Below are 17,077 nucleotides of genomic sequence, written 5' to 3' on the forward strand. Positions count from 1 at the left end.
TGTAAGTTCACGGACGAACTGAGAAAAAAATACCCATGTTTTCGCCTCGGCCGTGATGCTTCGGAAGCTGAGTGCATGACATGCAGAGCAGGCACTTACGTGTCAGTGGCAAATAAAGGTGGCAGCGATTTGGAAGCTCACGTGCACTCTGCAAAACACAAAACTGCAGCAAGAGGAGAGAGCTCATCCAGTAAAGTAACAGACTTTTTTGTGAGTAAAACAGACACTTCTGTTACGGCTGCAGAGGGTACCCTTGCTTTTCATACAATAAAGCATCACAACAGCTACAGATCAATGGACTGCACATCTGGTTTTTTATTTGTTATCATTATTCATTATTGCTTTAATATATGCACAAGACACATTAAAGAAGCACCGGACTAAATGCCCCAAAAAAGATTTGTTTTACATTTACACTTTGCAATTTTGTTAAAGTTCAATAAACATGTTCATATAGTCATTTTTGTCATTTCATTTGTGACATTTGTATGCATTCACATATATTCATTTGTGGCATGCTATACACTAGCAGCAGCGTTAGCTAGCAGCAGCGCTAGCTCGCTACAGTGGGGACACCCACCGAATGTAGAAGCGGCTTGTAACCCGACTTTTACGGTATGTTTAAATAGCGTCCCTAGTGGTAGCTAGCATGTATTACAATGTGTTTACAGGTTAAAGGTCAAGCCAAAGGATTAACACTGAATGTACACAATTATATTAAAGTAGTTACACTGAATGTATTATGAGCCTATATTAAGGAATAACACTGAATGTAGTAGGTGAGTTTAGCAGAAATGTACGTATAAGAGACAATATTTATTATTATTATTCCCCTCTGATCACTTATGTGTAATACACAAAAATAATGATATGCAAAGACCACAGTGAGCGTTTTAAATTTAGTTTTTTTATTGATCAACGAGAGGTTTGACTGACACACAACATCTCTAATCACACAACCATGTTCCCGGTTTGTCGCACACATACACTCATAAAAACAGAATGGTAATTTCATACTGCCATTGTACACCTGAGAGTATATATGTTGGTTCAGGCCACTTAAGAACAGGGTCCTTTGACACCGGCTGCAGGCAGGACGAGTGTCACGACATCTTAGAAAAGAGAGCAGGGACATCGTGGCAGAAAAGCAATCTGAGGGATGAAGGAATGTCAGACGTACACATTGCTTCATGATGTGTTGTGGCAGGGATTTCATTGGTATTTAGACGGTTCCAAATTGTAATTGGCATTGATTGCAGAGGCCGTGTTTTTACATTTTTTTTATATAAACTTGTTTATATACTTGTTATATCCGTTTAGAAACTATCAGACAGGAAGTAGTTTGTTGCCATGGCGAGGATGGGAGCTCCTGTTGGGACACCGGGGAACGGCCCACTGGACCCAGCGATGTCAATGTGGGAGTACGGCAGAGGGGCGTTAGAATCCACGCCATGCTGCGTCAGAAATAAAGAAATAAAAGTTAGTCACAGGCAGTCCAGGTTCTATTGTTCACACTTACAGATAAATAACAGCTCAGTCTGACAATATGCGAGCACCTTGTCGAGCCCCGCGGCCAGGATGAGGAACGCTGCAGGGGCCTGATGTCCTCGAGGTGTCATGGTGGACGGCAGGTCGTTGCTCTGCAGAATGTCCTCGTACTCAGACTTTCCCTTGTGGAAGGCGTAGTCCTCTCGTCTGATGCTGGACACCTCGAACACGTCGCCCAGCGCCTCTCCAGCTGCACGAGAGCGGACGAAGACCAAGAGTTAGTTGTTGGTGGAAGAAATAAAGCCTCAAATCACCATGAAGCAGTCGTGCTGGAACTTATTTACTGTTTTACATGTCAAAATGGCGACATCTGCTGGGCAGCCAGAGTTACTGCAGTTATACAAAGACTATCCAAGATGTGTAGAGACATGGGTGGAAAATAATGTTCAGTCCAGGGGGACATTTGGGCCAAATTTGAAGAATCCCCCCCGAGGCGTTCTGGAGATACTGTGTTCACGAGAATAGACCGGACGCCTCCGGCCATGACAGTCGTGGAGGCATAAAAATGAGCTTTCACCGTTAAACGGTTTTCTTAATTTGCACAAGTACAATTTCATAAATTGACAGTAGCAAATGGCAAAATACATCGTTAATCCAACAAGTCAGGGGCAACTGCAGAGAGGAAGAAAAAAAAGACAAGGCATACAATTAAATAAAAAAGAGGAAACTAAGCACGATTGTGTAATTACAAACATATATTACTGGCAACGCATGAACTACAGTTCTCATGGCCTTTTTTTTTTAAACAGCCTTTCAGAGTTTTTATACATAATTCAAATTCTTTGTAAAAAACACAAAAAATAGGTTTTTGGTTTGTAAATTTACATTTGTGAATATAAAATTTAGCAAAGATGATTAATACATTCATAATATGTCTTTTCCTCAAATTTTCTGTCATAGCTAACAAATCCAAATATAACATGTTCATTAAATAATATAACATCTTTGTACAAAACATTGCTAATGCATTGTGGGACATTTTTCCATAACATTTTGGAGAACTGACAATGCCAAAAAAGATGAGGCACCAGCACAACAATACAGGAAACCACAAAGTGACATGTTGAGAAGAATACAGGCAAAAGCAATACTACATGGATAAAGAATGGTAAATTATAAGAAAGCATAATATAATTGGCCGAGCACATACAACGTAAAGGCAGATATTGAGTATCGCAATTCAGTGGCGGGCCGTGTATTTTTTACCTAGGCCTGCTGTCTGATATCGTATACATAAATACGCGCACGACGGGATGCTGTTTGGCGCACACTTTGTGGACATCGGCGCCGTGAACAGTTATCTCTTGCACAGCTGTTCACGTTGAGGCAGGACCCCACCCAGACCAAGTCCTTCACCCACAAGGCCTTCAGGGAGCAGTTGGCCAAGGAGATGCTGGAGTTTGCCCAACCCTCCACCACTTGCATGCCCGTGTATATCGGCAGCGAGGAAACACAGGTTAGGAAGCATTGCAAGAGGTGCCTTGATGCTGGAATGCCCAGGGTGAAGACATCCGTGATCTACAGGAAGTGTAATGTTCCTCTCTGCTCCAACTTCAAAAAGAACTGCTACCAGCTGTGGCACGATGCACAGTGACTTCCTGATGGACGTGTGCAAGTAAATGGACAATTTGGTTTGTGTATTTTTACAGTTTAAAAAATCCAATTGTGTAAATAATGTAAATAGTTTATTTGTTTCATTTGTTTTTAATTTGCATTGTGAAGGAAATGTTTGCAGTTTTCTAAAAGTAGATCTGCTCCGTTTGGATTCAACATTCAGTTGATTTGTGTGGTTATTTTTGGAACGGGAAAAGAAGTCTTGTTGAGATTTCAAAAAGATAAAAACTGCTTTATTTGCATGTATTGAATGACATTAGTGGTGGAGACGTGAAATGTATTACAGTAACTTACTCTAACAGCTTTAAACAGCCTGAGGACTTTAGTAACTTGTAACTGAATCTCTGCTTTTAAGTTTAGTATTGTATATCATATTGTCTGGTGTTCCTGTTGTGTAGAAATAATTATTTTCTTGTACAAAGATGGTCGTTCTTTGCTGAATGCAAATCTGATTTTACCCCAAAAAGACCCAGTTGTGATGTGATGGTACAAATGGATGGGATCAGAACTGTGGTGAGTTCAGGCTGAAACCACCAAGTGAACTTTTTACATTTCTGTTTGTGTCCAGATGAAACAAACTAGACACAACGTGTTGATAAGTGAGCTTCAGCGCTGTTTTCAGACCTGAGATGGAACCAGGCTGCTGTTTCTCCCTTTATGCTAAGCTAAGCTAACCACATTCTGTCTGTAGCTGCATGTTTACCACATAGACTTCTCTTTACTCACTTGGCGAGAAAGGGCAAAGGATCACTTTCCAGGCATGTCGATACACAAAAACATCGCCTGTTTTTTTTTCCCTGGATGACTGTATTTTACTTACAGTAACTCTAACTGGGGTCATATCTATCTCTCTTGGTGTTGCTTTGATTAAAATGTGGATGAACACAAAATACCACGTTGATTACTTGTTCCTGTGTTACTGCATACTGCATATTGTTGAAGAACTTGTAAATAGTGGCATACTTCTTTTTTTGCCTGTACAGTTCTGCTTCTAAATGTGTGTGACTGTTGAGACGACACTCTTTTTGTACATGACTGTCTTTTTATTTGAGCATATTGATTCTGTCCCTTTTCATTCTAAAGTTGAGTTTGAAGAGTTCAGACATGCCTGCAGTTTGACTTTAATAAAGCTGTACTCTGTCTCGGTGAAAGGCTCTCGCTGCATGGGATTCATTTGAACGCATTCAGTCAACTACTTTGAAATAAAAATGCAACACATTAAGATAGATTGAAATGTTGCTTCCAAGCGTGGTAGAAAGAACGCAATTAATCATAATTACCCACAGTTCATAGCAATGTTATGTTAAACACATAGTTCCAAAAGGAAGAATGGAGACGTTAAAAAAAAAGGTAAACAAAGAGACACGTGGGCGTTTAGCCCGATAAAATACATTTAATCAGAGGAATGCAAGCAGAAATTATATTTATAATATTTATTTACATTCATCAAACATTTCGTTTTGACAACACGAGTAAACAGATCATTTAAAATGACTTCTCATCTCGTGAGGAAGACGTTCAAATCAGTGAATAAAAAGTATAAAATAAATACACAATTGTACACAATATTTGGTTATGTAGTCACGTGATGTGTTGCAGCAAAGTGCTGTCCCATTCATATTTACACCATCAAGCCCTCACAGACTCTCACACTCAACCACTTAGCAGCTGACGTCAGTGAGTCCCTGAGGGTTCAGGGTTTGAGGGTTTAGGGGACATTGGGATTGTCCAATGTCTCAATCTCTAGTTTTAAGTCTTCTTCAATACAGCATGAAGTTCATTTATTAAATTATGGTCCATTTAGAGTCAAACAGACCATAATGCAGAGTATGCTTTAGGGGCGGGGATTACTGTGATTGACAGGTCTCTATCATATTAATACTAATTATTATTAGCTTTGTGTATCTAGTGGTTCACATTCAGAAAGAAAACATGTTCAATTAGTTTACAACTCTGTTAATGATTCAATTATAAAACCGGTAAATAATGTGAATATAAAAGATATCCATAAACGCGTCAGTAATGAAGGTCCTATGTTTCTTACTGTCGAATATCATTGATTACAGAACGAGCTCCTGTCGTTAACCTAAAATACTTATTTTATAACATTGATCATTTTATGAAAATCACAACTTAAACAGATTCCAGTACTTCTTCTTTGAAGTCACCATCATGTTATACAATTGTATTAATACTCTATATATTTAATAAGAGAGAAGGGACCATAGATTTGATTTGATTTTTTATTCATTCATTTGAGGGGAAACCTGGTCACCAGGAGTAAACCCATCATGAATAGGACTAATTGGAAATTAGTGTGTACATTTTTGGAGGTCATGTCATACAATTGTATTAATACTCTATATATTTAATAAGAGAGAAGGAAACATAGATTTACTTTTAATTTTTTTTATTATTCATTCAAGGGGAGGACCTGTAGTAGACCCATCAGTAGTAGTCCATAGTGTTTTTTGATTATGTGGGAGAAACCTGAGTACCAGGAGTAAACCCACGCGAACACAGGGAGAATATGCAAACTCCACTCAGAGAGAAGGGTGGAGGTGTCTCTGTGAGGCTGCAGTGTTAAATCACTGCAGCCACTGTACTGTCCTTGATTGGTTCCAGCTGTCTGCCCCACACCTGCCTGAATAGACTGACCTGGGTAATTGAACCTTGCCATACTACCTCAACCAGAGGGGTGTCCTCAGCAGCCAGGCTGTTCTGCGCCACTAGGGAGAGCGGTCTCCTCTCCCCATTCAATTAACATGGACTCACCGACTGCTACATACCATGCAGTGGGCGATGGCTCGGGAGTGTCTCTTGCTATCACGGAGACCTCATTATGTCTGTCTTGTATTCTAGTTTGTTGTTATTTGTCACTTTGTTAAGATTTTGTTTCCCCAATGATATGTACAGGTTAAGATGGGGAACAAAAGCTTAGCAAAGTGATAAATAACAACAAACCAGAAATCAAGACAGACATAATGAGGTCTCCGTGAAAGCAGGAGACCTCATTATGTATGTTTTGAATTGTAGTTTGTTGTTATTTGTCAGTTGGTTAAGATTTTGTTGCCCCAATGATATGTACAGGTTAAGATGGGGAACAAAAGCTTAACAAAGTGATAAATAACAACAAACTAGAATTCAAGACAGACATAATGAGGTCTCCCAGGAAGCAGGAGACACTCCCGAGCCATATCCCAAGCATGGTATATAGCAGTCGGTGAGTCCATGTCAATTGAAAGGGGAGAGAAGACCTCTCTCTCTAGTGGTGCAGAATAGCCTAGCTGCTGAAGACACCCCTCTGGCTGAGGTAGCATGGCACGGTCCAATTACCCAGGTCAGTTGATTCAGGCAGGTGTGCTGCAAACAGCTGGAACCAATCAAGGCCAGCACAGTGGCTGCAGTGATTTAACACTGCAGCCTCACAGAGACACCTCCACCCTTCTCTCTGTGTGGAGTTTCAACATTCTCCCTGTGTTCACGTGGGTTTACTCCTGGTACTCAGGTTTCCTCCCACATACTCAAAAAACACGTGGGTTTACTTCTGGTACGTCGGTTGCAGGTAACTGGCGGAAACTGTTCGCACTCGTGTCAACTCCACATATCTAAATTGAGTGCATTCAATAAAGATAAGGGATACACAGGTGTTTTCAGCTCCATCTAAAAGGTGTTCACTGCAGAGATCTAGAAAACATCACCTCCCATTAGGCCTGTCGCTGTTACGGCAGGTTCCAAACTTCACACAGAGACAAAGGTGGAGATGTCACTGTGAGGCTGTAGTGATCAATTAAATCACTGCTGACTGTCTTTGGGGAAAGGGGACGGGAGGGAGATGGTGGGAGGGAGGGGGAGAAAGAGGTCACTGCTGATCTACATCCGCTGTAACCTCTTCCGCCTGTCCACCACCATCGCGTGTTGACTTTCTGCCAAGTCGGCCAAAAAACCCCGTCTTCACCTTTTCCTTCTTTTTCTCTTCCTTCTCCTTGTTTTTTTTCACCATCTTTTGAAGCTCTGTTGTTCTATCCACGATCTTCTTTCCAAATAGACCTCTGATTTTCTTCTTCTGCGCAAGGCAGACGTCTGCGAGGTCCTTGTTCTCTTCGGTTAGATTATGGATTTCAGACTCCTTACTCCTCAGTGGCTCTACCAGCGTTTGAACCTGAGTCCTCAGGATGTGTTCTTGAGTTGCCCATTCTGATTCACTCTCTTTGGCTTTGCCTTTCAGCTGCTCTATTTCAGAGTGATTACCCCTCAGTGTCTCTTCAAGCGTTTGAACCTGAGTCCTCAGGATGTGTTCTTGAGTTGCCCATTCTGATTCACTCTCTTTGGCTTTGCCTTTCAGCTGCTCTATTTCAGAGTGATTACCCCTCAGTGTCTCTTCAAGCGTTTGAACCTGAGTCCTCAGGATGTGTTCTTGAGTTGCCCATTCTGATTCACTCTCTTTGGCTTTGCCTTTCAGCTGCTCTATTTCAGAGTGATTACCCCTCAGTGTCTCTTCAAGCGTTTGAACCTGAGTCCTCAGGATGTGTTCTTGAGTTGCCCATTCTGATTCACTCTCTTTGGCTTTGCCTTTCAGCTGCTCTATTTCAGAGTGACTACCCCTCAGTGTCTCTTCCAGCGTTTGAACCTGAGTCCTCAGGCTTTGTTCTTGAGTTGCCCATTCTGATTCACTCTCTTTGGCTTTGCCTTTCAGCTGCTCTATTTCAGAGTGATTACCCCTCAGTGTCTCTTCCAGCGTTTGAACCTGAGTCCTCAGGATGTGTTCTTGAGTTGCCCATTCTGATTCACTCTCTTTGGCTTTGCCTTTCAGCTGCTCTATTTCAGAGTGATTACCCCTCAGTGTCTCTTCCAGCATTTGAACCTGAGTCCTCAAGATGTGTTCTTGAGTTGCCCATTCTGATTCACTCTCTTTGGCTTTGCCTTTCAGCTGCTCTATTTCAGAGTGATTACCCCACAGCATCTCAGCGAACGTTTGGAGTTGAGTTTCCAATTCTGATTCACTCGCTTTGCCTTCGATTTTCAGCTCTAATTCAAAGTGATTACCCCTCAGTGTCTCTTTCAGCGTTTCAACCTGAGTCCTCAGGATGTGTTCTTGAGTTGCCCATTCTGATTCACTCTCTTTGGCTTTGCCTTTCAGCTGCTCTATTTCAGAGTGATTACCCCTCAGTGTCTCTTCCAGCATTTGAACCTGAGTCCTCAGGATGTGTTCTTGAGTTGCCCATTCTGATTCACTCTCTTTGGCTTTGCCTTTCAGCTGCTCTATTTCAGAGTGATTACCCCACAGCATCTCAGCGAGCGTTTGGAGTTGAGTTTCCAATTCTGATTCACTCGCTTTGCCTTCGATTTTCAGCTCTAATTCAAAGTGATTACCCCTCAGTGTCTCTTTCAGCGTTTCAACCTGAGTCCTCAGGATGTGTTCTTGAGTTGCCCATTCTGATTCACTGGCTTTGGCTTTGATTTTCAGCTGCTCTATTTCGGACTGATAACCCCACAGTGTCTCTTCCAGCGTTTTGACCTGAGTCCTCAGGCTGTGTTCTTGAGTTGCCCATTCTGATTCACTCACTTTGGCTTTGCCTTTCAGCTGCTCTAATTCAGACTGGTTATTCCCCAGCCTCTCAGTGAGTGTTTGGATTTGACTCGAGCTAGTTGCCCATTCTGATTCACTCGCTATGGCGAGAAGTAGCTTTACTTCCTCCTGATGACTTTTCTGCGTCTCTTCAAGAAGGACGCGACAATGCCAGTTCAGGTCTGCAGAGGCCAATTCTTCTTCCCTCTCTATTGCTTTAAGGCGAAGAAGCTCTAATTTAGCTTGGTGACTCTGCTTCGGTTTTGCAGGCTTTTGGCGCTCAGCTTCCTCCAATTCTTTCTTGGGCTTGGCAATTTCCAGGTCTTTGTCCACATTGCGCGCTAGACTTCTCTCCAGGCGGCTATATTTCACTTCCCCTTCGTGAACTCGTTGGATGAGATTCCACTTTTCAATATCAGCTTTGGCAAGTCTCTTTAACATCTCGCTTTGTTTGGCATTTAGCCAGGAGATGTGATAGTCCTTATAACCCATTGCAGTTTGTGGGAAATCCTGAGGGGAAATTCGTGCAGACTTGAAACCCTCCTTTTCACGTACGTCCACCGCACCAACTATAGCCCGTGGTGGATTGGCATGTTGGTTCTGTGGAGCACACTTGAAACCCTCCTTCTTACGTATATCCACCGCACCAAATATGGCTTGTTGCGGATTGGCATGTTGGTTCTGTCTATCAAAAGACTTGGAAGTCATCTTCGCACGGGATATGTTTAGCAGTTTGTGCACTTGTATGACGAGTTCGATACTAGAGATAAACTCTATGGGGTGTTGTATGACAAGTTCAATACTAGAGAAACTCTATGGGGTGGTGTATGACAAGTTCAATACTAGAGAAAAACTCTATGGGGTGGTGTATGACAAGTTCAATACTAGAGAAAAACTCTATGGGGTGGTGTATGACAAGTTCAATACGAGAGAAACTCTATGGGGTGGTGTATGACAAGTTCAATACTAGAGAAAAACTCTATGGGGTGGTGTATGACAAGTTCAATACGAGAGAAACTCTATGGGGTGGTGTATGACAAGTTCAATACGAGAGATAAACTCTATGGGGTGGTGTATGACAAGTTCAATACTAGAGAAAAACTCTATGGGGTGGTGTATGACAAGTTCAATACGAGAGAAACTCTATGGGGTGGTGTATGACAAGTTCAATACGAGAGATAAACTCTATGGGGTGGTGTACGACAAGTTCAATACGGGGGAGAAACTGCTAAACTGCGAAGGTTGCGAAGGGTTGTGTGGGTCGTGCGGACAATGTATGACGAGTTCAATACGTAAGCAAAGAATCTCTCCCAAGCGGCTTGACTTATGGACTAAACATCAATGCCACGTTGAGCGATATCGCATCACTAACAGTTCAAAGCCACAGGGACTTTCCCTAAAACGTTCCATAATGACGCATTCCATCTCCATGGATACGACATGGACTACAAACCAACGACGACGGGGAAACGGGGCCAGATGTCTTGTTTGACAGATGTTGCTTAGCTTAGCTTAGCGCTGTCGGCTAACATATAGTTTCTACAACACAGGGACTTCATGCTAGCTTGTTAGCCTCGGCCAGTGCTTCGTCAGAGGCCGTGCGTTTAATATTGTCTTCATAAAAACACGACAATAAGACTTAAATCTATGCAATTAAAGAGCAGCTTTTAAATATGTAGCTTATCCGGAAGAGGAGGGTGCAGGTTCAGCAGGTTGGCCTCCATGTCAGGTTTTAGACAGACCGAGGCTGCAGGATACTCAGCAGTATCTTTACCAGTATTTCAATATTTATAATATATGTACTGTGAGTGAAAGTAGTGGAGGCACTTTATAGAAAGGATAATATTTTGCTCAGGGACAAGGGTCAGTAAAGACTGCTGATGTGGCTTTATGGAGCTCATTGAGAAACTGTGGGAGTTTACATTGCTTGTGTTTCATAAGACCACCATTTGTTCTGTGACACTGACGCTTGTCTAAATGTTCAAATTCAGAAGCATTCATTTGTCTTTTTAAACTATTTTGAAGTGGATGCAAGAGGTGTATTTGTGTGCTTTACAAACAATAACTCCATTCCAAAGTCTGTCCACAACAGTCTATTTTGCAACTGCCAAATATCCAGTTGAGCGCACATCTTGGTCACAGTTTTTTTTAATAACCAAACTGTCTAAACCCATCCTAACGAAAACAACACTAGTGTCAGGAAGATGTCGGATGACTTGTCACTACTTTCTTACACTGTCCTAAAAAAAGAAAAAGGATGAGCACAAATACAGAACAAAAACAAGCCTTTGTTTCCTTCAGATAATCCATCAGGATTATACTTGTATTTAATTATGTTTAACTGTATATTATGTTTAAATGTATACAGTAATTTGATTTACTGTAATTAGCTCATGAAATATGAGCTCACCACTCATTCATTTTTCCTTTCAACACACAAGTCAATGGCATAAACTGAAACTCTGCTCTTCATTTAAAACATTTTGTATTTTACTAGTCCCAGTTAAATTAAATGAAAGCGGAGTGACGATGTTTGCTGTCGACTGAAGTCCACTCCGAGAAAGAATCAGTTCTCAGGTAAACGGCAGTAATAATGTTTCCCGCTCTTTACAGACTAATCTACCGCCTGTGTGTTTGGGCGAATGTACATTTGATGTCGCGTTAATGTCGTAATTCCCCCAAACTAACCTTCTGCTACCTGAATAAAACCACGATGACCTACACCTCCTCGTTTAACCCTCACAGGCTGAGATGGCTCCTGAGACCACGCTGAGTCCACAGAAAGGTAGGGGATCCGTTTGTCATGGCTCCTTTTTGAAACCTCTGCTGTGGAAACTCCCATGACACACAAAAGTGAAATCCATCTTTTTTTGTCCTTTTCTTTGGTGATCCTCTAGGAGCCAGTGAGATCTCAGATGCCTGCAAGCCCCTGAAGAAGCGAAGCAAAGCGTCGACGGACGTGGAGATGGCTTCTTCTCAGTACAGAGACTCCTCTGACTCCGACTCCAGATCTTTACTGGAGTTTCTAGGATGTCTCTTTTGTTCGTCCTCCAAGTTCACAGGTACAGAAATAAAGACACGACCTGCTGTAAAACATTGCAGGTTTGCTAATGAGAAGCTACTTTCTAAACAGTGATGACACGTGCAGAGCGAGGAGGATGCGTAAATGAATTTAAAATAAAATAATCTCACAAGACAACTTCATAGTTTGTTCACATCTTTTATTTTCCCAAAAATGTCATCTCTTTTTCGTTCTCGACTGATAACAAAAAAACAAACAATGAATACTTTGCGGAGCATCCGAGCGGAGAGAAGATTCCTGTTTCTGGAACTTTCCACGACTGATAAAGGAACCATGGAGACGGTTGGTACAAACATGTCGGGCGGTGTAACCCTGGTACAGGATGCTGGCGGGACGTGTGCTGCACCACCCTGAAGGAAGGAGCGGATCCACGTCAACACCCGGTCCACTCAATGAGTACACAGCTCATGACGGTGGAGTGGGGATGGGCTCTTGTATTTCTCTGGCCGTTAGGATCCAGATACTCTTAATACCCCAAAACGGGTCATCTAACCTTCCTCTTGTGTTAGCTTTATAGTAGCATCTCTTGTGTTAACGGGTCGGTTTTGACCCATGTCTTAAATCAGCTGTAAAATACACTAAAAACAATTATCTATCATCCGATTTGTTTCTCATTTCTTGGTTACCTTGTTAGGCTTCCTTATCCATGAAAATATTGTTTTACATGTTTTAATATTTTTGGTGTGGGCCTGTGGGCCTTTTCTTTGTCAGGATACCTCGATTCCAATTTAAAAAAATGGTAAAATGAACCTCAAGAGAATCATATAAATAAATAAAAGGTTGTGTTACCTGACTATTACTGAGGGGTATTAAAACACATCTCTTAAATATTTTTTTTTGCATTTTCTAATTATTAACTATAGTACAATCTATGGTTTTACAGGTCAATTTCGACTAAAAGGCTAAAAAGTATTTTTTTTCAGCAATAGAACTTTAATACAAACACAAAATGAAAAGCAGAACAAGTCATAACACAACATATCGATTTGCAAGGTCAAAAAAACAACAACCAATCAAGCAAATCTTATTTTTATAACTGGGTCTAAACCGACCCTAGCAACACAAAGGTCATAATTTCAACCAGAGCATTTTATAATTTAGTGAAACATTTTTGCTTTGCTTTATTTTGTTGAAATAGAGGTTCCTGACAAAGTCAAAAAGCCTTGATGCAATAACCACATTTTATATGGTTCTTTTATGCATTTAAATCCTAAAACGGGTCGGTGCCGACCCAAACACAAGAGGAAGGTTAAGTTAAAAAACTACAACACACTACTGTCATGGATGAACCTGGAAAAAAAAACTAATTCCACTTCAGGAAGTGATGGACGTTGGCCGGAGTGATGGAGGCCGAGGCGTTGGCAGGGTCGTCATGGAAGGTCCACATGAGGAAGAGGGGAGGAAGAGGAGGGGTTGGGGTTGTCTCCTCCTGTTCCTCTCATTCTATATCGTCCTCGCTCAGACTCTGTGCGCTCACAATAATAAAAATATATAAATATAATAAGAGTCGCTGAGAAATATTTGACTATTTCCAAATGTAGTCAGTTTCCTGCCCACACCACACAGCTCACTAATCTGCTTTGAGTTGATTGACAGGTGATATCAGGAAGTGTTCCAACAGGTTTGAGCTCACCTTTGCTATGCCCCAGCCTCTCTTTGACTGCCTTCTGCTTTCTCCGCCCAGCAACACAAAAAACAAACAACACATACAGTCAGAGTCCAAACTATCACCGTTTTACGAGTTTAAATGTTCCAATTGGCCGTTTATTTGAGAGTCAGTTTTATGTATTTCTGATGTAAATAGTATTTGAAATAATTGGTAAATATGGCATTAATCTCCTCAGATTTAAACCAGACTACTCCATGTGAGTCACAGGGAGGTAAAGGTGAGGTGTTCACCCACAGAGCTGCAGGTAAGAGGCGGAGCTACACTGGAAAGGAGAGCTCCTACGTCACACTCCAGAAACAAAAGTTTAGTTCCTCAGAGACAGAAACACTGCAGTCGAGACAAGTCTCTGCTTTTCTCTCAAAGACAATTCAAAGTGACTTCATCAGGTTTTCCTCAACAACACAACAGAGTCTCTTCCAAACACTGGTGAGTACATCTGATCATATTTACACCTTTAATCACCAGGATTAACTCTGAACTTTAGCTTTACGCAGGCAGGAAGTTCCTCTCTGATCACTTCATACCTGATGAATTATTAACAATATAACTATGGCTGTCTGTCCAAAGTCCACTACACAGAAACTCACTTTAACAGCTTTAAAGTGTCTCAGGAGGACTTTAGTAACTTGTAACTGAATCTCTGGTTTTAAGTTTAGTCTCACTGTGACATTCCTGCTATTGTTACTGTTCATTGATCACTTCCTCTATTTCCTCTGGTTGTTTCACAATAAAATTGTTCTACCAGCGAACCAGTGGGAGGCTTTTATTGTGAAGCCGCTGGAGGAAATGTGATGTGTTTGTCATCAGGTGAGCAGAGCTTTATGTCAGTGCTGTTCTTTAATGCACATTGGACTTATTCTGCTTTGAAGAGAAGCAAGGTTGAGTCTGTCGGCCCGACTTTGATCTTGGTTGCTTGATCAACAAATAATTTAACTTTGTTTTGAATAAAATGCTTTTCTTTTCTTCTACAGTGTGTGTAGATATGGCTGCTGCAAACTATCTGCCATCTGAAGATCAGTTCCTGTGCTCCGTCTGTCTGGATGTGTTCACTGATCCAGTCAGCACATCATGTGGACACAACTTCTGCAAAAAGTGCATCAATGACTACTGGAATACCAACGACCAGAACACGTGTCCAATGTGTAAAAAGGTTTTCACCTCAAGACCTGAGCTGCTCGTCAACACTTTGTTCTCTGAGATGGTTTCTCAAGTCAGACAGTCGGCTCAACAGAAAGCCAGCAGCAGCAGCTCAGAGCAACAAGAGTCCAAACCAGGAGAAGTTCCCTGTGACGTCTGCACTGGAACCAGACTGAAGGCCCTGAAGTCCTGCCTGGTGTGTCTGGCCTCCTACTGTGAGACTCACCTGGAGCCTCATCTGACAGCTTCACGCCTGAAGAGACATCAGCTGATCGAGCCTGTGGAGAACCTGGAAGGCAGGATGTGTACGAAGCACGATAAACCTCTGGAGCTGTTCTGTCAGACCGACCAGACATGTGCCTGCATGCTCTGCACTGTGTTAGACCACATTACGCACAAGTTTGTTCCTCTGAAAGAAGGATTTGAAGGAAAGAAGGTCGAGCTGAAGAAGACAGAGGCTGAAATTCAGGAGATGATCCAGAAGAGACGACTGAAGATTCAGGAGGTCAAACACATAGTGGAGCTCAGTGAGGAAGATGCAGACAGAGAGAAAGCAGAAGGTGTTCAGGTCTTCACTGATCTGAAGGAGTCTGTTGAGAGAAAACTGAACGAGCTCATCAATACCATAGAAGAGAAGCAGAGAGCAACAAAGAAACAGGCTGAAGACTCCATCAAAGAGCTGGAACAGGAAATCTCTGAGCTGATGAAGAGGAGCACTGAGGTGGAGAAGCTCTCCCTCCCTGAAGACCACCTCCACCTTCTCCAGAGCTTCCAGTCCCTAAACATCCACCTCCCACCACCCACCAAGGACTGGACAAAGGTCAGAGTTCCTCCAGCTTCATATGAGGGGACTGTGAGGAGAGCTGTGTCTCAGCTGGAGGAGACTCTCAGTGGAAAGATGAAGAAGCTGGTTGAAGTTGAGCTGAAGACGGTCCAGAAGTTTGCAGTGGAAGTGACTCTTGATCCTGATACAGCTCATCCTCACCTCATCCTGTCTGATGACAGGAAACATGTACGTACTGGTGATGTGAGCAAGAAGGTGGCACTGGTGAGGTGGTCTTTGAAGCGTTGAAGCGTTCCCTGGTGTGTCCAAGTATGGTGTCACAAACCTACAGATAAATATAGAGAGAGAGACAGATAAGATGTGGGGAAATATCTACTACAAACAGGCTTCATACTACAGACAAAAGCCAACAATTAGAGTTGACAAAAAACTATGTTTTGTGTGTCTTGATGGCTCATCAACAGACAAAAGGCCAGGAGCCACCACCTTAATGCTCTAGCCTGGAGCTATGACACACACACACACACACACACACACACACACACACACACACACACACACACACACACCGTGGTGAATAGGATGCTGAAAGGCTTCAGAAACCTTGAGACAGTTTCTGAAGAGAAAACCTTTCTTCTCTTCTTCTCCTCCACATTCTGCTCTTGAAACAGTTCCAGAGTTGAACCGACACTCCAAATGTTTTGATTACACGTTCCGATGACCGTCCAACGTGTTTGTGTTACATGTATTTAATTCATGCAAATATAAAGTCGTTTTAAAAAATGTAAATAGCTGTTTAAAAGTGCGCTCTCTCATGTCGCTGTGTCTCCTTGACCTCTCAGTCCTCTCCATCATCTCTCCTCTGTGAGGCTCATGGATATTTAACTCTCAAACATCTTCATGGCCTTTGGTCCTGTGTGGCTGCAGTGGAAATTTCCACCTGGAGACGGGAGAGGTTCCCTGTGGCAGTGGGGGAGGCCCTCTGCTGGTGGACACGCGCTACTGCAGCCCACAGCCCGGACACCAAACCACAGTGCAATGCTTCGTTGGTTCAATTTAAGAAATGTTAGTTTGCCGCCTTAAAATGAACTAACAGAACTCATACTGAATATTCAAACGGATTAACTTTCACCTACTGCATGAATATATGGCAACCTTGAGACATGACAAGACATCTATACTTTTAGAAGCAAATGTTACGCAGAGTCGTGACATCCTGCGGGACGATCGCAGTCAAATTCAAGTGAAATAAAAGACTTTCAAAGTCAGGAATACTCCCGTGCTCAGAGGACTTATATGAAGGCAGACGTTCCACCTTCAAGTGGGGCCATTTGGAATAAGCATACACACATGTACCAGTTGGAGAGTGTCGATGTATACAAGTGTACATGTTGATTATGTGCGCCCTCAGAAATAAAACACTATGAACGCTGCAGATGGCAACAACGAAAAGGAAGCGTTTGAAGAGCGACTAATAGTTTGTCGGAGCTGCTTTCTTTTCTTTTTTTCACATTATAGTTGCAATGTGTCCCCATGTTTAGTTCGATTTATGTTTTGCAAAAGTGGAGGTTCTTTTAGAAGATATAGGTTGTTAGACATTGTCTTTAATGTCTTTTATATATTTATATTGTTTATTGTATATTAGATAGATAGATAGATAGATGGATACTTTAT

The 17,077-nt window shown here is 42.1% G+C and overlaps 1 protein-coding gene across 1 annotated transcript; it reads left to right on the forward strand.

Moving 5' to 3' along the window:
- Window positions 1–14,464: 14,464 nt before the first annotated feature.
- On the forward strand, window positions 14,465–15,691 carry LOC306754150 (E3 ubiquitin-protein ligase TRIM47-like; the record flags this gene model as incomplete). The annotated part of the gene is made up of 1 exon (XM_079238067.1): window positions 14,465–15,691. The coding sequence occupies one exon, from the start codon at window positions 14,465–14,467 to the stop codon at window positions 15,689–15,691; it is 1,227 nt and encodes a 408-aa protein (XP_079094193.1).
- Between the last annotated feature and the right edge of the window lie 1,386 nt (window positions 15,692–17,077).

Source organism: Taurulus bubalis, assembly GCF_910589615.1.
Source record: "Taurulus bubalis genome assembly, chromosome: 1".
In the NCBI taxonomy this organism is placed as follows: Eukaryota; Metazoa; Chordata; class Actinopteri; order Perciformes; family Cottidae; genus Taurulus; species Taurulus bubalis.